At 42.9% G+C, this 26600-nt stretch overlaps 1 protein-coding gene across 1 annotated transcript; it reads right to left on the bottom strand.

Moving 5' to 3' along the window:
• Positions 1-7: 7 nt before the first annotated feature.
• On the bottom strand, positions 8-26600 carry LOC117744417 (serine/threonine-protein kinase MARK1-like). Its single transcript, XM_034552673.1, is given in 19 exon segments — positions 8-609; positions 755-799; positions 3432-3600; positions 3603-3682; positions 3877-4017; positions 4127-4218; positions 4371-4552; positions 5211-5409; positions 5509-5621; positions 5758-5857; positions 6508-6627; positions 7234-7470; positions 7618-7674; positions 8914-8984; positions 9307-9372; positions 9763-9811; positions 17901-17954; positions 23444-23644; positions 26298-26600. Coding segments are annotated over 19 exon segments (2373 nt in total). The 5' UTR covers positions 26349-26600; the 3' UTR covers positions 8-263.

Raw genomic sequence — 26600 nt, 5'->3', positions numbered from 1 at the left:
TAAGAAAAAAACTGGGGTTTAGCTCTTTTTGCTATCTCTCCGTCACAGAGGTTAAACCTTGCGTTATCTCTCTGATCCACTACCCTGTACAGTACATTCATGGCCAGTATTGCACGTTACCAGCCGAGTCCACCCTGATTCTGCGAGGTGAGGACCTTCAGTGCTGAATTGTGTAGTACTGTCCTGTAAGTCAACACTAATCCAGTGATGAGAATAGACCGCAACCAGAGCTCACTAAAGACTGACTAGGACTCCATCTGCTGTCACAGTTTGAGCTCATTGGCAATTTTGCAGGCGATATTCTTAAAGGCGATGGACGTGCCCGATATCCTCTTGAAGCGCACGCCGTTGAGGGACAGGCGGGGCAGCTTGCACACCTCCATCTCCCATTGGACCAGGTTGTCCTGGCGAGCGTCGCCGTGGACACAGAAAAGCAGGAAGCGTTCGCGCTGCTCGTAATCGCAGCTGTTGGCGTCGAGAACCTTTCGGATCTCCCTCATCATCTCAGCCGGCTCCATGGAGGAGGTGGTCTTCATGCTCCAGGTAAAACGGAGCGAGCGGGGCTTGGAGTCCCGACTGCCGTCCTCCTTCGTATCACCTGACGCACTTCTGCACCAACAGAAGAGAGGATATAAATATATACATATGATAGAAATATATATATATATATAATTAGGAGGGGAGAGAGGCGTTGAAGGGGGCTGAAGTTGGTTAGAGGCTTTCTGTGAAATCTACATCTCAATCAAATTCTCACCTCGGTGTTTCTGTCCTGGCACTGGCCTCTCCCTCACTCGGCACCCTGAAACAAACCAGGAATACATTGTTAGTCCCCCGAGCAAATGTCCACATGAGTTCACCCACCCTACTACCAACACCACCCCATCATCACTGGACACAGAGAAGAGTGTCAGGCATCATGCCAGGAAAGAATCCACACTCCTGGGTATCAGGGTTCAGCACACAATGAGGTGACTTCTTGATGCACCTTCACAATAACCAAAAGCCTCATCCTGTCTACTGAACGCTACCTTTCCTTAATCCCCACTGATCTGTAAGGAGTGATGGGTGAAGTGATTCTAAATCGTTGACTAGGCTCCCATTACATACTTTTTCGCTTAAGATCAGCATGAAGACGAGGGAGAGTAGGGAGAGGAGAGGCAGCTACTTGAAGAGCACATTTTGTGGCTTAGCTTAGAAAAGGAAATGCTGGTGATCCGTGAGGTTTGTTCTCGAGGCAAGTGGACACAAGGAAAGGAAATAGACGGCATAACAAGGGTGTCAGTAGGCAAGGGTGTTGTGTAGTGGGCAAATACGTAAGGGGTTAAGGAAACACGGGCAAAGGTCATAGTGGGCACAGTTCTGTTTTGTTTTTTGGACAGGGGGGGAAAAGGTGAAGCAAGCGTTGTGTTCTCCTACCTCCGGGTCGACCTGAAAGACAGAGCTCTATGTGGAGAAAGAAGGAGAGAAAGCTGTGAGCGTCTACCAGATGGGCCGGCGTGAAGGTGACACAAGGAGCTGCTGTATGCATGATGCGCTCCTATCCTTTGCTTTTCTTATTGACAGTAAGAGGTAAGCAGGTGGAATTATGATGAGCACTAAGGATTGGGAGGAGATCAGAGTGTTTTCAGGAGGCAGGGAGCGTGTTTGATGCTTTCTTTGTTTTTTACTTCTGGGAAATTTAAGGACGTCATCATAGAATAATCTGAATACAAGTACTTCTTTAATCTCTTTAGTTTGGTTTTGGGGATTTTCCCTGGTGATTTAAGGTTGATCAGAGACATTTTAAGCCTCTGTGTGCACTTTGAGGGCCAGCTTTAGCCATTCTATTCATTAGCCATTTAATTTGTTCAGTACTTTAGTTTATGACTAAATACCTGCAAAGCTTTTACCATCAGCCTCAGCTGGACTTTGTATTTTATGCTAATTAGCCAATATTAGCAATGCAAACGTGCTAAACTAAAACACTGGTGACATTGCTATAAAGGGCTGCAGGAATGAGTCCTAAAACCTGGAAATGAGGCCATATTTGATCACGTTCGGTTCCCTCGTCTCAAAGTCAATGGTTGTTGTTAATGTGTTTTGGGTGAGAAATAGGATCTGTGGTTAATAAAAGCTTAACAGATTTTGACAATTTGTTGTATGATCTAAAATACATCAGTAAATAGCCCACTTGTGAATTGTGATGCTTTTAAACATTAAAAGAGGTTGCTAACAAGTGGCTAAATGAGACTACAAGATATCATCCGAGAACACTTTAGCTTTCTGGTGGTAACGTGAAGTCATGCAAAATCCAATGGAAGAAATCCCAGTAACTTATCCAGTGCAGTGCTAAATTCCAGGTCGGGCTACAAAAACACGTTGTTTGCAGCACTCAAAATATTGTAGTGCAGACCTTAGTCTTGTAAACTAATATATTAAGAACAAAATATTAGGCCCATTAAAGTTCATATTATGGATGCATATAAAGAAAGGTTTTTTAACAATGACAGCGGATGAAATGCTACTTGCATAACTAGTGATTAGTTGGGCCAGTCATCAATGAAGAAGTCTAAATTGGCATTTCCAATGTGTTAGGGCGAATGTGGGTCAGTGGTTAGCAGCTCTGTCTTTCAATCAGGGGCTTGGTGGTTCCCCGCCCTAGTCGATGTGTCCTTGAGCAATACACCTAACCCTGAGTTGTTCCCTGTAGCTGTGTCTACGGTGTGTGAATGTAACATGATTGTAAGTCGCTTTGGATAAAAGCATCAGCTAAATAACATGTAATGTGTCATAACTAATTAAGCAAAGATCGGTCATACCTCCAGACAGCTTGTAGATACATAATACTAACTCTGCTTCCTCCCCGGAGTCTTTGTGACATCTCATCAGGTCCATTGGACCTGTGCCCCGCCCCCCCTCCTCTCTACCTCCTTCTGTTTCATGGACTGTAGAGATACATTCTGTCATATTCATTGAATCTGTTTATGTAACTCTGTAATGCTGTTCATTCTGTACACATGACATCTATTGCTTCTGTCCATCCGGGGTGAGGGATCCTCCTCTGTTGCTCTCCTGAAGGTTTTTTCCCTTTTTTTCCCCGTGAAAGGTTTTTTTCTATTATTTGGGAGTTTTTCCTGATCTGATGTGAGGTCCTGGGACAGGGATGTCGAATATGTACAGATTGTAAAGCAAATTCGTAATTTGTGATATTGGGCTATAGAAAATAGACTTTGGAATTGACGACATCCATGAGTTTCTATCGAATTTTGCCTAATTTATAATTCCACGGAACAACTTGTGCAGAGCTTCTGCAGAGATGGTTTTTGGAGCTTGCAGAATGTGAAGGCGCACACTCAGGAATATAAATCAGACTTCAATAGCAAAGGAACCTTTAAAACCTTTATAACCTTTATTCCTTTAAAACTGAAGTGCAGCGGTTTGTCTTCACTGACCTGCGGACAAACTTTGAGGTGATCTTGCTGATGATCCCAGTGGAGGTGCCCCTGCGTTGCTGAGCGAGAGCCCCCGTATCGTGGGACAACGTGGGCGAGGCCGGGGGGCCATTGTAAGTGGCACTGCGCCGGTCTCGGAGCTGAGCTCCGTGGAAAGTGCTGCGACTGTGGTACCACGCGGGAAACGGTTCTTCTCTGGGGTGCTAATACTGTGTGCAGACGGAGAGGTGGAGGGACCCCGCGGAGAGGAGCTGCAACATAGCAATCAAAGGAGAAATCCCTCCATGAGTTAAAAGATCTGCTCGCTATACATGCTGTAGTTGAGGAGTAACTCATAAGTAAATCATGCTATCAAATATTTGCCACAAATATACATCAACATGGAAAATACGCAGTCCTGACAGTCAGTTATTGCAGATGGACAGCTGATGATCAGGACGTTCACCTGGCTTTCAGCTCTGTGTTGTCGTCGATGGGGGGCAGTGTGCTCTTTGAAGGATGCCCTGACGATGACATGGACTTGGTGTGACGAGGTCGTGTAGCGCTCATCGCAGTCGACGAGGTGCTCCCTGATACCTCTGTTAAACTGGGGACCAAGTATGAAGATATATTTAGTAATTGGTACAGTGCGGGTTTGTATTACGCACTATTACAATAGAAAACCCTGCAGTTAACTGTGTGCGTTTGTGTGTTACCTGCTGTCTTTGCCATTGGGAATAGCTGAATAGCGGTCAGTGGAGGTTCGTTCACACACGTATGTGTTCCTGCGAGTCATTGATCCATTGGTCTGTTTGTGGAAAGGGAGACAAAAAATGTCAATGTCAAAGCATTTAGCATTTAAAGCTTACTCGTCCAAGGTTTGACATTTTTTTTAAATTAGTTTATGAGCATGTGATTTATGTGGACATGTGTGAGCAATTGTGTCCTCCTCTTCCTCACCCCCACAGCACTTGTAGTTTTCTTCCTCTCCTGCACCCCTAGTGGTGAGGCGGGAACGTCTCCTTTCGATGTGCTGAGCTCCAGCCGGCGCGCTCCGTCCCACTCCTCCCTGTGGTCGCTTTCCACACTCAAGGCCTGGCCACGCTTCGTGTACGATACCGCCGGCGGCACAGACGGACCAACTAGCAGACACACACATGAGAACAAACTTACAAATGATATCACTTCGAAAGCTCCAATATCTGGAATTCTCAGACAAGAAAAACAAGGACAGTGCCTTCATTACAGTAGCGTCAAGCAAAGCCACTCAAAGCCAAGATTCAGACATCATCTAGTATATGAAATATAAATCGGCACTAAACACTTTGTTTATTAACTCGTACAGCCACAGAAGCCAAGGTGAGCATGTACAAAGCAAAGCTGTCCCTCCTCATGCTTTGAGGTGCGGTTCCTCGAGGAGCTGTAAGAAGGCAGCCAGCCAGCAGATGGGGCCAGACACAATGGCCCCACATGACGTAGGAGGAAGCTGCTCAACAACCAGTGCAGTGTTGAGGTTGAGTCACTGATTTGAACATTTTGATGGACTGATTTTGAAAATAAACATTAAGCCAACAAACCCCTCAGTTTGATGTATACCTTGTCTTTTCACGGGTTTGCTGATTGCGAAAGCTCAATCAGCTTTTTTCAGCAATTTAAGAGCACCAGTGGAGCTAGTGTCTTGCTAAGTGGCACATCAGCAGGGTGATCACAGGCCAATCCTCAGTGACTGAGAGCAACTTCCCCCTACACAGCACGCAGCCAGCAGCACTCTCAGAGCTGGGAAGGATGAGGTTACTTTACTTGGCTTCTCTACGACACCACCACCACCACCCTCATCATCCCCACCATGATCACTGTAGCGGCGCTGCTTCTGGTTGGCCGAGATGCTGCGTGTGACCTTGGGATGAGCAGGAGAAATGCTGGAGCTGTTGTTAATGTCACTGGTCGGCCGCTGTCGCTGACCCAGAATGCTGTTGGTGAGCGGTTCGCTCCCCTCAAACTGAAACAGAGAGACATAGAATGAGGGGTGTGGTCACATGACTTAATGCTTTAACCACTGGTGATGATGTCAAGATGATGCAAGTCAAACAAAAATGACCTCCGGAGCTTTTCTGCCCAGCAGCAGGTAGGTGGCCATGACATCATCGTACTTCTGGCCCTGTAGAGACTCTGTGATCTCATCTTTGGGGAAGCCCATCGTCACCATGAGCTCTGATGGAGGATAGAATTAATAATGAATCACAGAGTCAGTAAATTGGACGTGACATGAAGAGTGACATCAACACACACAGACACTCTCTCTCTCATACACACACACACACACACACACACACACATTCAGACACACCTATTCTGGATATATCACTGAAGTCCGACTCTGGCTCGATGTGAGGTTTTAGCTCCTCCTCCTCGTGACCCACATTCATCCAATGGTCTTTCATTATTTGCTAAAAAAGAAACAAGACAATTAGAGCTCATGTATGTCCAGTAAAATTAGTTCAATTGCAATGTAATCATGACTCACGCCTGTTAATTACACAACATGAAAGCTAAGTTCAAGGTAAATGGAACAACATAAATTATTGACTTCTTTATGAAAGCAGCTGGGGCTGAACAACAGTGTCATCAATTGTTATTATTAGTGGAGAAATCTTTACTATTGAACTTCAGTCTGGTTCTGAGTGCAGGGGTGGTATTGACTCTGGACAGACGGAGTGTGAATTGAATTGACAACTGTATATTGTTTGCAAAGGAGAAACAACCTGTCCCCGATTATATGGCTATACTAAAAGACGGATTATGTTGAATTAAGTACGCATTTTGTTTGTACAATCCTTTAACTTTAATATTTGTGAATGCTTTCATCAAAGTATTATGTAAGACCACTCTTTGATCTCAGATAAATAACGATTCCAAATGTCCATCTGACAGATTGTAAAGGGGAAATGTTGTGTTGATTGATAATTACCAACAGCAGCAATTGTGTGCTTCCAGATGACGCACAACAATCCAAATCATTAGGACTGTACGTGTGACTGCCGTGCAACACATTTTTGAATGGAGAGCAAAGTTGCAACAATGCGAACGGCAGTCATACCTCCAAACTGCCTCGTTTGACCGGGTTGAGCACGAGTAGTTTCTTCAGCAGATTTTCACAGTCTGTAGACATGTAGAAAGGAATCCGGTACTTTCCCCGCAGGACCCTCTCCCTCAGCTCCTGCACACCAAGCCGCAGACACATGAAACCGCATGAGAAATCACATTTACTTTGGCCTTTGCTGTCCATGCGACTTCAGATTCAAACAGAATTTTTCATATATTAACATTAATAACAAATGCCTCAGAGAGGCAATTGTTTTGGAAAATCAAGTAAAATTATCTGATTTCCGCTTCTTAAATATGAATATGTTGTTTCTTTACCTCTTTATGACATTAAGTGAATATCTTTGAGTTGTAGACAGAACAAGACATTTAAGGACCTCCTCTTGTAATTGAAAAGGTATTAGACAGATTCATTGAGATGAGTTGGGTTAAATATAGGTGAATGAAAGACGGCACGAAATTTTAAAGCATAATGTGAGCATACCTTTCGACAATCTCCCAACCCTTTTCATTTGAAGCATACTGGGCCCTTTATCAATATGTGTTTGCTTAGAGGTGAAAAGCAGTGATGCTTTACTCTGCGTTAATTGTGGAAACCGCAGTGTGGCGGATCAGAAGGAACCGTATCAAACGTAAACCACATTGTGAGACCTTTGTAAAGCAACACATTCCTCTGTCCACATAAACATAGACAGTGACGCATCCCAGAACCAGAACACACCTTTAGATTCTGTCCGTCGAAGGGCAGTGATCCGCTGACCAGAGTGTAGAGGATGACCCCGAGGCTCCACACATCCACTTCTGGTCCATCGTACTTCTTCCCCTGGAAGAGCTCTGGAGCGGCGTACGGCGGGGAGCCACAGAAAGTGTCCAGCTTGCTGCCGACAGTGAACTCATTACTGAAGCCAAAGTCGGCTATCTTGATGTTCATATCGGCGTCTAACAACAGGTTCTCTGCCTGAGGTGGGGAGAGAGGACGCAAATCATCATGTGGATTGTTCACTTATCAGAACTGACAGAACATGATGGATTATAGATGTTTTTCCCAAGATATACATGCCAGATATGGATACCACTCAGGAGAAATCAGATATCAGATCCTCACCTTAAGATCCCTGTGTACTATCCTCCTCTGGTGGCAATACTGCACGGCAGACACAATCTGAAATACAAACACACACACATCATGTGGTACATCAAATATTAAAGAAGATTATTGTAGCACTTTTCAAAACTCAAAGAAATTGAAAGAAATTCACATATGAGAAAGAAAAGCAACAAAACCTGAGAACCCAGAGAATATTTGGCTTTCTTGCATGAAAAATAACTGAAACTATTAATCGATCATCAAAACAATTGCAGATGCATTTTTTTACAATAGACTAATTGTTGAAGCTCTACAACACAATCCCCAATATCTAAACAAAATATGGATTGGTGTGTGAGTTTCCAGCCCAATCATGGGCTTCTTTTTTTTTTGCAGTTAAGCAAATCACAAAAGATCATCCTCATCAATCAAGCAAACACGTTCATCAAAGCTGAAGTACATTTATTATTCAGATTCACTGTCAACAGCAGGATCATTTTGATTATGTCTCTGGCAGCAAAAGTTCAGATTGCATTATGAGAGGAAATGTTGCTAACATCCTCAATATAGTTAATGGCAGTCACATTAATAAGAATGTGATTGGTTTATAAAAGAAGAGGACGGGCAGTACAATTTGTTCTGCTTCCAAAAGAGGAAAATATGCTTTTAAATCTTTATCCAAGGCCTAGGAACTGTATTTATCATGAAAGCAAGTTTTTTGATTTCTCAGGCCCAAATGCCACTTTAATCATGTGACACACAGTAAGCAGTTGCTATGACAGCTGACAGTTGTAATGTCACCAACATATGCCCAAATAGCATCAATAAAATAGAAAAACTCACTGTCCTTTGACAGATGCCGCCCACCTGCCAGCTCTCAGCCGCACACACACTTTACCTTTCTGATTGTAAATCTATATATACTGTTAGACACACGCACATACACACACACGGTCGCACACAGTTCCTCTGAGTCATCTAAGACCATCAATGGGGGATTTCAAACATGAACAGTGTGGATGTGAAAGAACGGGTCTAATTCTGTTCATTTTTAAGAGTGTAAGTGTGCATGAAAGAGGACACTGAATTGCTGTTGCTGCCTTATTGCTCTGACAGCACCGCTAGGTGTCATAGCAGTATCTATAGGGAAGTTGTTCTCAGCCCGCCTGTTCTCTCTGGCCAAGCAATCTGCACTCCATCTTTTCTCTGCAGTTGGTGACGAAGCTTGATCTTGGTGCATGCAGTCTTCCCTCTGAAAGCAGTGAGTGGAATGACGACAGAGGTGCGAGCGCTGCGATGATGCTGATGACTCACCTGTCTGAACTTGGCCCTGGCCTCCTTCTCCTTCATTCTGCCGTGAGCTACTAGATAGTCAAATACTTCTCCTGGAGTAAGGAGACAAAATATATAATTATCATCCAATACATTTACATTTAATATGACCTTTATCACAACTATAATCATGTAGCCACTGTTGCTGTGAGGTATTTTAGATAAACACATCCAAATGGCATGTTTTACATTTAAATAGTTTATTCTTTGTATATGAATATTAGGTAAGAGGCAGCTTACATGACCTTGCGGTATAAACTAATGACTGTATTTGTCTGTGTGCTAATTAACTTGCTCTACAACCTATATTATGGAAATAAAAAGCAGGAATACGCTCACACATATCTAGTGGACATGCATGAATGCCTCACTCACCCCCACTGGCATACTCCATCACCAAATAAAGCGTCTTCTCTGTCTCAATCACCTCAAACAATTTCACTGCAGGAGAAATCGGAAAAAGGAAGGAGACGGAGGCAGAGATAAATACATTAGCTATTTAGAAAAGATAAATTGGAGTTTACTTGTCTGGTGAGAGACATTGGTATGTAGCCAATGTGGCATTGCTCTCATTTTGACAACACAATATCAGAGTCCCACACAAATATAAATGCAAATTACTGCAAAAGCAGGGAAACAAATAGCAAAAACTGAAGAATTGTGATGAGAGTGTAAGCTTATAGATTTCAAAAGAATGATATTCCTTTGATGCAAGTTACACTGGTTTAACTTGGTGCTGGGTGTCGGTTTAATTGGTAAACTGATCCAAATCAAATGAGAATATCATCGCTGAGCTGCCCGTAAGCTGCTTCAGGTTCCGGTTTGACTTACCTATATTTGGATGATTCAGTACCTTCATTATTCGGACTTCCCTGAAGAGCTGTTGAGACACAGAGGGACATTTAATTAATCCAAAAACATAACGAATGAGATTACATGCAGTGACCCTGAGTGTCAGATCTGTCTCTTGTGGGAAAACACAGTTAAAGAATGTTATCAAGCTCTGATTAGGGAGCTGAGCCACATTAAACTCCAAAGCACCACGGTGTGCTGCCACTGGATTACACTCTATAGGAACATGAGAGACCCTGAGGATCTACTGTACCGTGGAAAGCAGTATGACTGATGCAGTGACAACTGAGGCCCAGGATCACAATGTCACTGACACGCTGCAGTCCAGCCAGCTAGCCACTGCACAGGAGCAGTACAAAGCCTTACAGACAGTTAACCATCTGCTGTCTAATGTCATCATCTTAAAAGAAAAGAGCAGCAACATCAAGTTGATGCTCTGCAGTTCTAGAAAACAAAGCAGAATGTGAGCTCTTATACAAGGTTTATTATGATAAAGAAGACTCTTTTTTACTGCAGATGGGAAATGTTTCTATCCAGTCTTATGAGAAACCAATAAAAGAAAAATCACATCCCGTAGTCTATTTTCTCTAAGCACAATGTCCAACAGCTGAGTGAGAGTGTAGAGAATTCAGTTATTTAATACATTTTAAACCGTGTCTCCTCACTCTCGGCATGGCTGTTTATGTCAGACGAGCTCCCGCAGCCACTTAGAGGTGCTGTTGAATCATTTACATTCTGCTGATTCCCAGTCGTGCTCAGGCTGCGTTTGGGTGTTCAATTTCAACACACGTTCAGCTGGGATTCAGCATCTACTGCTACCTGAGACAGAGCACAGATTTTGCCATTTGCTGAGCACTATGATGAAGCAAAAAATGAGTGACGCTGCTGTAAAAAAGAAAGAAGATGTTTACTCAACATATCATTACTGAACACGTCGAATTAAAAATGAGAGTGGACATTGTAGCGGTGTGTATGTGCAGCTTTTCTAATGGCCTTTTTGGTCTTACATAAGTGCTCGGATAGTCAATGTTTCTAGGTCATCAAACACAGCCATCATACCAGTGTGAGCAGGCCCGACTCTGTCGGAGCTCTCAGCTACAGCCTGGCTCAACAACATGCAGGTACTCTCCCTCTCTCTCTCTAATTCTTTCTTCTGTTCTCTGTCTCTACTTGTTCTCCTACCTCTCTTCTTCGTTCTTTCTGACAAATCTCGTCTCATTAGAGCCAGCACAGAAACACACACACACAGAGCGTACGGTGTGCTGCTGCAGAGGGCTTAAAGAATAGCCCTTATATATTTTTCTTATTGTCAAAAAAATCCAAGAAAAAGACAAAAATAAGAAAACCAACTAAGATAGTTTTTTTTCTCAACTAACAAGTGTTGCTTGTGAGGGCCAAAGCATGATATGGCGTATTCCTCTGTACCATAGAGCTCCATTGTTGTCCAAACACAATTTTAAAAAGCAAGCCACATTGTTGCACTGGGTGACATCTGCCTTGGTTACAATAAAAATGGGCACTGTAGTTTATTTTGAATCCATCCCACATACTTTCTACCTACTACCTTCTGTTCTAAGTACTCATCGGAGAACCAAATGTGAATTAATCTGCAGCTGAAAACAGTCGACAAGGAATGCACAATTTACTTTTGTTTGAATATTGTTAACAGTACCCAGCTGTTTTAGGTCTTTTTAAATACAAAATATATTTCTTTAAGGAGTTAAATCTTGATTAGAAAATAAAGTACAAAAACAGGTTAGGGGAGTCAAAAAAGTACTGAGGTGGATTAATACATAAACACATAGTTGATAGTTGTGTTCTTTTGTTCGGATTTGTTGCCATACAGTTTACAAGACTATATTATCAATGCAAATAACCTGATGTTTAAACAGGTTCGAGGGTAAAATCTTCTTTGTATAAACAGAATAATGTCCTAGTTAAGAATAATAAAATCATAAGTGAAGAAAAAAAAATCTGTTGTACATAACTGCTGATTCGTCTCAATAAGATGTTCAGTTAATTTCAATAGTATATGTAATATTCTGTACACCTACAAACCATGTACAGTATATTACCAGGCACTAACGTTGTACATTTATAGATAAAAAATACAAATATAATTTCTCTACTTCTCTAAGTTGTTTGGGGGTTAATAAAGTAAACTACATGTCTATTTGAAATCCTTTAAAAGCAATGTGCGTGTGCGTAGAGATTTCATAATTTTAACGACACCATGTTTTTGTCAACAATAATCTTCAGTCCCTCAGTGGCTCAGAATAGCTTCTCCTGTGCGACAAACGCTGCTCCATATTCATCAGCTGCTATGTGTTGGCCTGAGAGGTTCCCCCACGGTAACAAAGCTTATTAGAGTGGAACACACACTGGCACAATAACCAGAAGATCCTCCAGTACACAAGATTAGACACATAAGTCGCAGCTTTCGATATGCATTCATCCCACTCACGTGGTTTAACATGTGACACGTCCTTCAAGACAGGACTTCTTTATTATTCTGATCTGAATGAGTGATGGACTAAAGAGTCTGTGTTTTATCTTCATCTCTTTTCTCTTCCCCTCTCTGCCTCTTTGCCTCTCTCTCTCTCGCTCGTTTGCGTCATTGCCCTAAAGCCGTTCACATGGGAAGCACACGTGCAGCCACTTGGAAACAAAAATTAGAACAAATCTGAGAAGAGTGGTGGAAAACGACGACAACAGACGCAGCCCAGTCGATAAAAGCCCAATGGGGATGTACAAAGCTGACATGAGATAACGAGTTTAGGATCTTTCATCTAGTCTAGAAGTAATATCAATAATGTCTACAGGCATACAGGGGAGTCACAGCGGGGCACAAAGCAGTGTTCTGGAGAACGTGAGCGAGTCCTGAATATCTGGGACAACTTCCTTTGAGGCTAAATTACTTTCTTTGAACTAAAATGAATAAAAAATATTGATTTAGATGTTGAATTGAGATAGTGACTGAAGACAATGATTACAGGAATAGCTGCAAAAACAATATGTGTATCACAAACACAAAAACACCTCGTTTCTAATGTGCCTGGATCTCAGTGGTCTGTGCCAGTGACCTACATCCAGCCACCTAGGGGCACCCAGACTCCCAAACTAGCCTTAATTACAGCGCAGCCCCCATGCAGAAGGAGCACAACGGCAGATATCAGACTGGGAACACTGACAAGAACTGGCTGGACTGTTTCTGTCACAGTAGCACGGCGGCTCATTCAACATTATTGATAGGATGAGTAGCCTGGAAATCCTCATCACCCTGCCAATGAGTGTGTGTGTGTGTGTGTGTGTGTGTGTGTATGCGTGTATATTTTTAAACCACATACCAGTAAATAATGTCAAAAGATGACAGTGGGAGACAGAGAGAGAGAACAAAGGTGCCACTGACATTCAGACAATCTGTCCTGTCCTCCACTCTGAAAATAACACAAAATAACATCCCATCTCTCTCTCTCTACTTATGCAAAGATGTGCCACCTTATATTCATTATCAGCAACACCAAGATATAACTTCACCCTTACCAAGGAGCCCATTTTAACTACAGCTGTTCAGGTACCGATAGAAGTATTGGAAATGCCTCAGGTTCAGCCTAAAATAAAATGTTGGATCGGGTATCTGTGTATGAGTCTACGCACTGATCTGATATCACGTTAACATCCATTTATCCTGCTCGATCAGTACTGTGCATGTGCAAACTAGTGCTACACACCTGTGGTTAAACGCTCTCTTGCACCTCTCTTTTTCCCTGATAATGCTGCATTGTGAATAACAAATCTTAGCAGGAGAGCAGGAGAGCATTTAAACGTTAGCCGTCAGCAGCTGGTGGGCAGCACAGTCCTGCTTGGCTAAATAATGGAGCTAACAGCTATCGCACAGAGCTACATTATGATGCATTCAAGCTCTATCTCACATTATCATGATGTGTTCAAATGTTCTCTTTTAAAACGCGTTTGGCAAGAAACGTTAACTACTTTGAACGAGATGTTTTCAAAGCAATGTAAAATAGAGGGAATTATGACCTCTTTAACTTTATTGGCATCAGATCGGTACTTGGTATCAGTATCAGGAGTAAAATAAATGTTATCAAATCATCTTTTAGCGTCTCGACAGCACTGAGAACATACATCCATGAACATCTAAATGCGTGCATATCTTGCCGCCTCAACATTTGATTTGTTTCGTGATTCACCGCGGACAGCAGTGCTGTCTGTCCAATCACATTCCACTCCTCTGAACAAGACCAAAGCTCCGGTAGCCAATGGGCTCGACAACATTTCATTTGCTAATGCAGTGTGGCAGGCGCAAGACAGACATAAACAGCAGCCATTAAAAGAGCTTGACCCCATGGTGGGCTTTTTGCAACTGGCAGAAAAAGACAGAGTATGTTGGTCTGAACACACTCTGGCTGCCTTAAAACCGTGACACTCAGACATAACATCGGAAGACTGAAGGTTAGCAGCACTGTGGCTCTGAGCCACATCTAGAAAGGAGATTTTAATTTTCAGTGAAGCTGCCAGTGTTTCTGTCACTTTGTTTACTCTCTTCAATTTCTCTGGCCTGTTTTGCGTCACGGCTCTACCTTTTCCCAATGTGAATGTGTCTCGCATTTTAAAAGCACGGGCGTTAATATGGTCTGAAACGGCGCATCTATCACGTCTGACAGGTCTGACTTATATAACCTTTAATATTTCGTTGATATTGTCATTGTTGAAGCAATGAAAACTCTTATTTACAGATTAGGGAGAGACAGAGAGTGACGGGATGGTGGGATGACAGCAGCGTTTGCTCAGTGAAAGAGGGGATTAACAGATAGGCCTATTTTAGGGCTAACATGCCTAAAAACCCTGACAACGTCAACATCCCTGACCACAGATGACATGTGATGCATTTCCTGAGGCGGATCTAAGGAGGTGCTTTGGAAGCTCAGCTGACCTCATTTCCTGTTACACTGAAACCACCACAAAGTCACACCAGGGAAGAGAGGACCATAAAGGAACAGACCGGAGCTTCATTCTAGCCTTGTGACTCATTCTGGCCTCTGCTAACCTTTTTTTAAATCAAATAATCGGAGGGAAACACCAGACTGACAAAGATAAGCTCCAGAAAATAAGTAACAAAAACAGAGATTTAGAGATTGACTTTATCTCTTTGTCTCTGTGGTCTCTAAATCCTACTCTGAGATAGGTTATATTCTAACCTGTTAGAGGATGTTTGCATGTGTATATGAGTGAATTAATAGCTGCACACAGGTACAGGAAGGCATCCATGTGCGCGAAATGTTGCCAAATGTGACTGAAACAAAACAAACAAAACAAGGTTCTGCCAGCTGGAGCCTTCTGCATAAACCAAAGGATCTCCTGCATGTGTCATGCAGTCTTGTGTGTGTGGCTGTATGGGATCTGCCTGAGCGCTGGCTGTGCCTACTGAGCCAGATGGTGTGCCCACAGCCTGGCTCCTTTGAGACCATAAAAAGAAAGATCAGTGGCATTTCGACGGGCTAACATGAAAGAGTCACCGTTAACAGTGAGTGGAGGAGCAATACAGCCAGATCAGACCTCTGAAACCTCACTCATCCACACTGACAAACAAACAGGATCACAAATAAAAAACAGTTCTATAACAGTGAATTGTATGCATGGTTCATTTCTTCCCCAGGTTTATCCTTAGCACAAACATGTTTAATCAACTCCAAAGCAAGAGGAGGCAGGCAAGGTCATTTTAGACACCAGAATTTCACCAAAGCATCCTTCAATCGCTGCTCTTCATGCATGTAGAAGTTGTCGAATCAATAATTATGCCAGTCTATTGCTTATATCAGCCTCTAGAAATAGCCAATGCAGAGAATGGCATTTTTCACTATGAATATGTACCCTGTGGTATTATCAATTTATTGTCCAAGAAACTGTGTTGCAGAACTACCAGGACTACTTTGTCACTGATGTGAGAGGGGAAACAAATCCATCATAAGACAGAATTTGGGATGGACTTAGATTTTACATCCATTTATTATAAAATTGTCTTGCTACTTTTCTAGGTTAGGGTCAGAATGGGTACGTGACACCCTCAGGGAACAAAGTGAAGTGAACAAAGTGAAGTCTAGACTTCTTTCTTAAGCATCCGGAAAAATACTGCATTAACTGACATCAATGATGTAAACATCAATGTCAACAAGAACCATTTACTCTATTAAAAGAGGAAAGATTTAGCATATTTATATTTTTTATGATTTTAAAGAATTGTAGAATGATTCACAGTGATGTTTGTTGAATGAAGGTGGTGGTTTTAAATGTTATTCCTCTGGACATTGCTTGTTTTGTTTTTTATTCAGGTCATCCAATGTGGAAATAATTGCCATTAACTGCAATTATCTTGAAAACCAGCCGCACTACAAACCCCAAACCACAGGAATGAGAACCACTGACTGACTTCATTCTTCACAAATATGATTTGGCCAATCCCAAAAACACCTGTATTATGGTGGATGTTAATGCATCCATAGTTGAGCTTTCAGAAGGATAGCATAGGACACTCAGAGCCAATGAGAGTATTGATTCAATCCAGGAAGCGACTGCTGCATTATAAGACGAGCTTCTGCATTGCAGATGGCACTTACAGCAATCTATAGTGCAGGGCAGCAGACATAAAAAAAATATACAACGTCAAGCACCGAAAAGATCTAAGCATGTATTTTCACTCCAATACACAAACACACACCAATGTCCATACATGATTTTACACCAATAATAGCTCATCCCCCATGAAAAGACCCAAAACTTCTCCATATTGACCCTCTCAGGTCGACTGCAGCTGACATCTGAAAGGCTCACTGAATAATTGATCAGGGAGCTCCTGATTGGTCGGCGGTCTCACATGATACGTCTGCCGTGACCGTCACCAGGCAGCGGACAACCCGATCCATCGCATGTGTAACCTCTCATGACCGAGACAAGACCCAAAGCGGTAGTCAGTTCATATTCAGAATCCTAATGCCACACACACACACACACACACACACACACACACAAAGCCTCTAAATGTTCATTACCCCACTGTGTGTGTGCAGATTAGAAACCACACAATAGGCTGTCTAACAAAAGAGCTCGCACAATGAAATTCATCTCAGTCAGATTAGAGGGGTACAGAACCCGGCACTTGAAATTCTTAAAGCGTCTTCGTTACTGATTGGCTGAAGAATTGCAGTCGGATCCCATTAAGATCTAAGATAATTACAGATTTGCTCGTGGAGAACAGAATCATGCCAGTAGTCCGATAGTCTCATTTCATAGTTCAACAAGACAGATTAAAGGCCCAGGTCTGTCCATTCGTCTCACAATCACACCCTGTTTGACTAGCCAGACTCATTGGTGTAACTCCACTCAGACAAATGTGGGAGGGCAGACTTTTTGGGAAGCAAATTGTTGTTACTATTCTGCAGCGCTATGTTTTCCTGGCAACTTCCAGAGAGATAAAGGCCAAGAGGTCCATCAAGACATCAACTGCCATCTATGCAGGTGTGGTGGTGGTTACAATAGTCCTTTATTACAGTTTAATGAGTCACTGCAGAGGTTGCTTAGCAATCTGTTCATCCTTTACAAAACACTCAAATTAAAAGAGGAGCTATGGGGAGCCATGCTACAATAATGACCTGACCTGTCAGCTGGACACCTGCATTACTTTGAGATTTACAGTAGGTGATGCTTATCGCAGCAACCGCTTTCCTTCCACATGGTGTAATCTGCCAAGAGGATTGTGTGGGTGGGTGCGTTTAATCAGCAGAAAGAGCTGGATTTGGATCCACTAATCAGGAAACTGTTCCAAACTCTTCGTTGTAATTGGTTATGACTGCTAGACAAGGGTAAGTGACAAACAGACAGGCAGGGGTATTTTTAGCTGCCACATACCAACAAAAAGTCAAGAGGGGCACTGGATTACACAAGCCTTGTGGTCTCTCCTGCCTCCATTTGATTACATTATGCAAAACAACACATCCTGAGTTCAAGGAGCAAGGAAATAAGAGGAATGAATAATGGTAAAGCCATGGCCGCTGTAACCAAGACATTAATGTTACCACGAGGCCATAAAAACACTGACTCACCTTTTGTAAACTGGTGGGATTCAGCTGGGTTTTGTCTATAATCTTCACCGCCACCTAGAAACAGAAAAGACAGAGAACGACAAAGTCAGAAGGAGAAAGGAAGAGGGGTGTAGAGATGAAAGATAGCCAAGATGTCAAAACAAATTATAGCTTTGTATTTGTGTTTTGGTTTGTACAGTGAAGGCTTGTGTTGAAATTAACTATCCTCATAATTTCACTATTCCGCTGCGAGGCAACTTTGTCGAAACATGTCACGGCTGAATCAGTTTAATCTGAACACACCTTAAAGCTCCTCTGTTCAGTACTTTGCGAAGGGATGACGCTTTGATTGGCGAAGATAAAGAAGCAGAAAAAAAGCATTAACAGTTTATGTAAATGATTCCACAGACAGTCCGTCTCGGTGTGGTAGCCAGGCCCGTGTTAGCATAATGTGACTCTACGGTGATCTACTGTTGGCCGGGCAGATCTTGCGAGGCAGCAGTCTGAAGCATCCATCTCAATAATCACCCCAACGTGCACTGAAACAGACTGGCTCACTTTCTGAGAGCTCAGCAGCTTTCACAAAGCAACTCGCTGAGCCACACTGCAGACTCACCAGTCAGCTCATACATTAAGCTGATAGGAGACTGAAGGAGTAGTTTTACACTATAAGGTAATCACAATAAAATAATGCATGTGGCCTTTTGATGTTGCACAAACTAATTTAACAATAATTAGAGTTTTAATTGCACAGACTTAAGAATGACTGGATAAATATGAATGTCAGAGTTTGCAGTCTGATGAAGCAATTACGATCTAAAGAGAGCACAGGGCTCTGAGGAAGACCAACGTAGTTGGTTTGAACCACTTTGGAGCTGCTTGGCCTCTTTAGGCCCAAAGGGGAGTTTAGACTCTTCAACTGTGTCCTTTCAGACCATTTCACAGTGTTAAACATTTAAATGTGTTGGTGTTTATTCTCTGTTGCAGTGTTTGTGAATGCCAGTAGCAATAAACTCAGATCTAAACTGTTTTATAGTCACGCAGTTCCAATAAAAGTGTCTCGATAATAATTACTACCATGTTGTGCATACATAGAGATGTATTCTCAAAAACACCAGCATTCAAACTAAATATGTTTTATGGTGGTGTTGATGTGAATGGCCACTGTTGTTGAATTCAACTCGACTGAAAAGGAGGAGCAACTGGTGGCTAATAACTCAAGAGTTCACAGATGTTCACACATGTTTTTCTGCCCTCGTGAAACACAGCCGTGTCTTTTAAGCCCAGCATTTCTTTTTCAGCCTTCGCTGGCGCATCGCAGCTCATCTTGTCGTGTCGCCACCAACTATTGACCAGTGACCATCCGAAGTACTGCGTATCGCTTCACACTCAATCGCTTGAAGGCAGTAGCGCTGTGGTCAAACATACACAGCATGTAATCACAACCACCCAAGTTTGAATCTGGCTGGCACCTTTGTTTTATGTCCTCTCTCTCTCTCTCTCTCTCTAATCTACCGATATTGATGTTTGCTGTTCGAATAAATCACGCCATCGTTTTAAAGAAAATAACACTTCAAACGCATCAAAACTGTAAACTTGTCAAATACCTGGTGAAATATTTTTTCCATGAATGTATTGGTTGTTGTTAGTAGTATTAATATAAATCAGGTTTTCTATCTCTACAACATGTTGCATTGTGAAACTATCAAAACTCCAGACTTGAGTCAACTTTTGTCTATTGTCATTCTGTATGTTCAACTGTTCAATGGGATTAGCAAACCCTGACTTCTGACCTCTAATTAGAGTAGAAGGGAGGAAGGGTAAACATTGCCTCTTGTGGTTTAATGATACCACGTAAGCATTAATAACAATCTAACGTCGCAGCGTTGCTGTGACTCCGGCCTTCTGAGAGCTTAATAAGCATGCTTCAGTGGATGCAGACTGGCTCTAATCCCAAGAAAGCAAAATGCTGAGTCACGGAGAAGAGAATGCAGGCGATTCAGCACGAGCAGGGTTTCCCAAATACCATACAGGTTGCATTTAATTTCCACCGAAACTCGTGAACTAATATTGACAGCAAAGGAAAAAGAGGGATAAGAGCGAGCGCTGCAAAAAGGCTCGCTGTGTGTAGACATGCAGGACGCAGGTGGTGTCTCCTTGCAGCCTGTCTTGGGTGGGCAGGTGCAGACAGACCTCGCCAACCGCTGTGTCCTCCAGTCACGGACAAAACTCAGGTGGAGGTGCATGCACGTGTGTGTATGTCTGTTTGTGTGTGTGTCAACATATGCCTACAGGTGTCGGAGCTGTGTGTCACTCCATTGTTCCAACTTCCACTACCCCCTTTGCATGAGTCAGAGATATTCTTTACATTTCTTCCACGCTACACTGTTCCAATATTTCCATTTTGTGCCGGTGCCTGTGTGCATGTGGGTGAGTGTGTTTTCTGTGTAATGGATTTGAGGTGTGACAGAAGGACAACACGTATCACTGTTAATTATTCAGCGCGTTCGTAACACGCGGCCCATATGCTCTTCACTGTATGCAGGTCTTGTTGTCGCGCGCATATTTCAAACATGTAAACGTGGATATTGAGCTAGAGGACACGGAGGGGAAACATAATCACAGCTTCACTTGTATGCTGAAGAGCTTTACATATTCTCCTACATCTTGATTACCGCCTGAGCTTTTTTTACACAACCACAGCGTCATGATCTCTGTGAGCTGAAGGGAACTATTGTAGCAGAGTACAAGGTCCTATTTCATACACAGAAAAGAAAGGCATTACTGTTGCTAGAATATAGGAATATAATGTATATATATTTTCTCTGAGCAAGTATTGTGCACACTCTCTCCACAAACACACATAAACAAACTGCCACAGTATTTAGAGTAAAAAATGCATTCCAGCAGTCTCTATGCCGTTTATACAGAACTCTGCAAATACAGTATACACTAAAGCTTTGACCAGCATACAATAGATACTTAATGTATGTGTATTGCTGTCTACTCTGTATGCACCAAATCTATTTGAAAGTTATTTGGAGTTTATACTTACTCAGATTGAGCTGCTAAAGATAGAGGATGTCATATAGATTATTAAGTATTACGATTGTTGGACTATAGAAAAAAGAATTCAACTTTGATTTGGTACCAATGTGCCATATAGCATCCATAGTTTACTTATCTTTGTTAGCTTTTGTTGCCTTTTTTTAGCATTATGTCTGTATTTGGTTAATTCAGTGCATTTCTTCTGTGTGTGTGTGTGTGTGTGTGTGTGTGTGTGTGTGTGTGTGTGTGTGTGTGTGTGTGTGTTTGCGTAAGAGAGCTACTGATGTTGAATTCCTTTTATCTGTCAAACATTTGAAATGGTCAATCAAATCGATTAGTTGATCGACAAAAAAACAACATATAATGGGCAATTAATTTGATAATTGATTAATATTTGTAACTATTCTATTACGTTACTGCCAGATGGTTTGTTACACAGACTCATCTGAGAAGATGTGTTTGGAAAAGGGATGCACTTTTAAAAACCACGTGGCAGGTGATTGGATGAAGCATTTGTCAATCAAACTCTTGCTGAAGTGAGTCGGGAGAGGAGTGACACCGTCTTCACCATCATGAAAAGCCTTCAAGGTCGTTCTTTGCTCTTCTTCCATTGAAGAAATACTGTCCAGTTCTGATATAACTGCTGCTATTGCTGCATCTACGCTAACCTCTTCAGGAGCTGCCATTGTTGTTCAGAATGAACATCTGCCTCTTCATGTTGTCATACACACACTTAAGCCACGCCCCGTGCTGCCTGTAGCACCTAACAGGATGCTGATTGTCCAAGCTCTGCTTACGGAAAACAAACACACTACCAGAAGCCTAGCAAGCCTGAATTTCTGTGTGATCCTGCTTTTCTCACGTGATCTTGTGAGAATCCAGCTGCTGTGGAAAGTAAATGTTAAATAGACCAAACTATTTGTCGATCAATTGGTTAAAAAACAATCAATACCGATAATAGTGGTCCAAATGTAGTCCAACAATAACATGAGGTATCATACAAGATACAATTATACTGATAATTGCTGAATCAATTTGATAAATAATAATGGTTTATCGCACTCCCTAGTGGGTAGGACATAAGGACATAGGGTATATATAGGCCAATGTTTCTGTCAGTGCAGCTGAGCATGTGTGTGCGTGTGTTTGTGTGTGTGCACACATCTTGTAGTCACCCTTTTCAGCAGATAGAGGACACACCTACAAGTGAGTGCTGCTCTCTTCACAGAGCGTGTGATGTTTTTCTAAAGAGGTAAACTTATTTTTTGTTGCTTTAGCTGTTTGCCAATAAAATTGACTCTCTGGTCTCAAGCTCAAACAGCATCGTTTTTTGGTGTGTTTCGACATGTTCTCTCTCTCTCTGTCACTCTGATTCATGTCTTTGCATTTTGATGAGCCAGCAAGGACACTCAGGTACACAAAGCAGCGGCTGACCTTCTCAGCTAGCAGTGGGCAGCATACTCAATGTGCCTGTTTAATATTAGCATTAAAGGACGCAGAATGGATCAGACTGAAACTCGTTAGACCTGGGAGAATATTCATGCCCTCCATACTCTGATCTGAGAACATATTGTAACAAGTGTCTAAGAAATATACATGAGAGGATATCTGAGGTGAATCAGGACTGTCAGTGAGTGCAGTGGTACCTGCTGAGTGAAAGACAGTGAATGGACCGCGGGTCACTGATTTCTCCGTTAGGGAAACAGGAGCTTTAATTACCGGCACACCAAAGCAGGATGTCCATCACTCTGATAGGTCAGCAGTGTATGACTGTGTGTGAGGCAGAAAAAGAGAGAGCTTGACCTTACCTGACGGGGAGAACTAACATGGACAAGTACAATATTGTCATGTCAATGTCATTCTCCTAAGAATCAGGACAGACCAAAAAAATGGTCTTAACTTGGAGCGAAATCTCATCTATCATTTACAAAAAACCTGTGTAAAGCAAATCTGTCAGTGAAAGAGCTGATGAAGCAAATACATATGGCACCTTATTTCTATTATACTACGGTTTCCCTTCCTGGTGGATGTGTAAAATTGTAACTCAAATGAGATGATGACCTTACTGTAAGTACACTTTGAATCTTTTCATTCTTTCAAGTGAGCTTTCATGCTTTGTTACCAGAACTGAAACAATTAAATAAAGAATTCCCTTGTTCATTGAGGATTTTCTTCTTTGGGTTTATTACACAAGTAATATTTTGACTTGGGCTCTGGGATGTTGCGATGGACATTTCTCTGACATTTTTTAGATTATTTGTAAGGCTTTTATTGCTTGTATTAGAGCAGCAGGAGAATGACAGGAAACGGGGGAGAGAGAGAGCTGACCTGCGGCCCAATCAAACCCGGTCCGCTTTTGATTGGTTGAATAACCCATGATGAAAGTAATAGTAAGCTGCAGCCATACTTGTTAACATGTGGCAAAAAAAGAGTCAGGTTGACATTGTAGGTTTTGGGATGAACAATGTATTGATACCCAAATTATTTAAAGAAATGTAAATGAAAACTTGTCTCACCTCTCGTCCAGTCAGGACATGTCGTGCCAGCTTCACCTTGGCAAAATTCCCCTTCCCAATGGTCTTAAGGAGGCGATAATTGCCAATATGGGGAAGCTCCTCTGTGGAGGTGAAAGAGTTGCGGCATCGCGGCAGGCTGTGGCGACTCGCAGACTTTGTCGGGGGGACTGGGGGTTCAACAAAGCCGTCCACCGAAGAGTGCTGCAGGAAAAAGCAGGAAAAGGCCACACATATGTTATAAGTAACATCCTCATTCCCTTATTGGAACTTTGATTTATACAAAAACCAAGTCTACAAGTTCATGAACCTCTCTGGCTTCCAAAAGGACGGTTCCTCTTGCTACATTGGCTTCACACAAACAAACAATGCAGCAGACTGCTGCAGTGGAGGTTTGTGTGTGCCAAAGGTGGACCATTTGCTGTGCCAGCAGAGATGAACCCATTAACCCAGATCCAGATTCAGGAAGGGGATCTACACTGTGCATGTGCATACATACTGTAACCTTATTTACATGCAGTTACACACAGTAGTGCCCTGCATGCAAGCTCAAAGGGGAACTGTGTGGGAAAGAATCAGGCTACCTCTTCTCCCTCTGTGACACCTTAACCTCAAAAATACTGTATCAGACACAGAAAGTAAACTCCTTTGACTTTGTGCCTTTGAGAATACCTACAAAATGTGGAGAAAAGAGTCAAGAGTTATAACAATATTACTGGCCCCATGGCCAAACCCGTTAACAACAAGTGTCCCTGTGATATGGCATTTGAAGGTGAATTAGGAATAGCTTGCTATAAGTACAGAGCTGGCACAGGCTACGCACAGTCTCTGCTGGTCGGTGTCCTCTCTTCCACAGCAGCTGCTGATGTCAGTCTAGGTCAGAGATCCCATGATCCTCTGCTCCTGAGCACCACACCCAGCCAGAGAATAAAGCCCTGGTCTGGTTACCCAGGCTCCTCTGCTCCCGTTTCACCGGAGAAACGCTACACCCTGCAGGGTGAGCATCACCTCTGATAGTATGCATCCTGACAGAGGGAGAGCTACACTGCAGGATTCAAACTCTCCCCAGTGTGTGTGTGTGTGTGTAAGGCAAGGATACATTTTGATTAGATGCCAGTCAAAGTCAGCATCCTTGTTTCTAATGCACCAAACCCTCTTTTAGATCTCCTTGGCAGAGAAATCTGTTTCGCTTGCACTGCCTTACTTATTATGCAGCTGGTATATGTCCACATTAAAGTGCCTTTAGTTCCTCCCATCAACTTTAAATCAGATCTGTCATATGGCCAGTTTATCCTTCAGATGCACACGTGTTGACACACAAACCCACACTTGGCCTGGCTCCAAAATTCTGTAAATTAACCGAGGACATCTGGACCGGCAAGTGATTTGGAGCACTTGATTAATACACAAAGTTTGTTTCACTCGACCATCCATTAACTCAAACACTGACGTTATGTCTTCAGGGAGGCCAGACACTAAACAAATAACACACACCTGCACAGACACACATATATACAAAATAAATTAAGCCAGGAGGAGAGAGCTTCTTCTGTTTTGCTGCACTTAAAGCCACTTGTCTCTCTGAGTAATTAGCTCTTATGCAATGCAGTTCAGCTGCTCGTGGGCCCTGGGGCTGCATGATGGAGTCCAGCAGAGGCAGGCTACAGCCATTGCTGCTGAGGCAGTGCTTTAATAGCTGCTTAGCAGTCTATGTCTGTGAGACCTAAAGGAGCAATCGACAGTTGCAGCACTGATGCATTTCTGAATACTGGCAGAGAATGACTAATAAAGCTCATGTCATAAGGGCTTAGGTTATAACTTTGGAAATGCATTATTCAATTTAAATGTTATCACCTAACAATGAATAACCCAGATGCAGATACTCTAAATTAGAGAGCCACAATAAAAGCCTTATTTTAAATCTGGGACTGACTAAATAAATAATAAAAGACTGCTTCCAGCTGTTTCCACTGCTTATAACAGGATATAACAGAAGGAGGGTTTAGCCGGTGCCTCGTCGTGTTTCCAGGAAAAGAATCAGACCAACCTAGATATGTCACAGCCTGTCAGCATACATACAGAGGTCCTCATTTCGACTGATCTCAAAAGATGTGTGTTATTATGCTGTGATTTCAAGGCGCGTGAGTGTACGCGCGCGAGCAGCGGGCTGGCCGTTCATAAACATTCCTTCACACAGTGAATGAGAAATCTCCGGCGGTTTAAGCCATGCCTTCAGCCGGTTGTAAATAAATAGCCTACATGTCTGTATCAGTGTCGTGGCAGCAGAATGGTGAATAATAACACGCGCCCTCCTCCTCCTCATCTTCCTCAGCACTGAGCGTGCAGTTACAACAGGCCCCAATTGGTGATGGATGTCACATTGCGATGCTACCAAGCGTTGCCATTGAAAAGTAGGACAACATCCTCCCCCACCCTCACTAAATATTGACGTTGTGGACTACAAAATGCCCCCAGTTGCACGAGTGGAGCAACACCGTTTCCTCGCAGGCCACATTCATTCTCAACATTAACATTCAAGCTTCCCATGTACCACGAAAGCCAGCATACTGACGCAGTGCGTTGTTCCGGCTAGCCGTTTTGTGTGCAGAAACTGGGGCAGACACAACCAAACTGACCCTTTAGTCTAGGTTATTCTAGGCTCCGTGCTAATATTCCCGTCAGAGGCTAGAGGAGAAGAAGAAAAAGCCGGAGTGCTCATTGGTCGAGTCGCTCTGCAACACGAGCCCCCAGAAAAGCGCTGCCTTAAACCTGCACCGAGCAGGGCGCAAAAAATAGCCATGCTAGCCGGGTCATCGCGCGGTATCCCACCGGCGTGTCTCTGGATAGCAGCACTTACATTCTCGGTGTCACGCTCGTTCACCGTTGGCAATGGCGTTCTGGTCGACATCTTGTGTGCTTCGCAGGCCGCTCAGCGATGCAGCGGGCCGGGCAGAGCAGAGCAGACAGTCGGCGCGGTCCGTCGGGGAGAGAGCGGTGCCTCTGTCCCTCACTACATCCCCTGTAAACACCGCAAACAGCGGCCTTTCACCGCAGCATAGCGCGCGCAGTGCCCAGCCGACACGCCAGATTTTCTTGTTGGCTTTGTGCACTTCCCCTCAGGTAGGCTAGTGGCAGACAGAAAAGGAGGAAAGAGAGACAG

This window comes from Cyclopterus lumpus, chromosome 15 (genome assembly GCF_009769545.1).
Source record: "Cyclopterus lumpus isolate fCycLum1 chromosome 15, fCycLum1.pri, whole genome shotgun sequence".
NCBI classification, from domain to species: Eukaryota; Metazoa; Chordata; class Actinopteri; order Perciformes; family Cyclopteridae; genus Cyclopterus; species Cyclopterus lumpus.
This window is presented reverse-complemented; position numbering and strand designations above follow the sequence as displayed.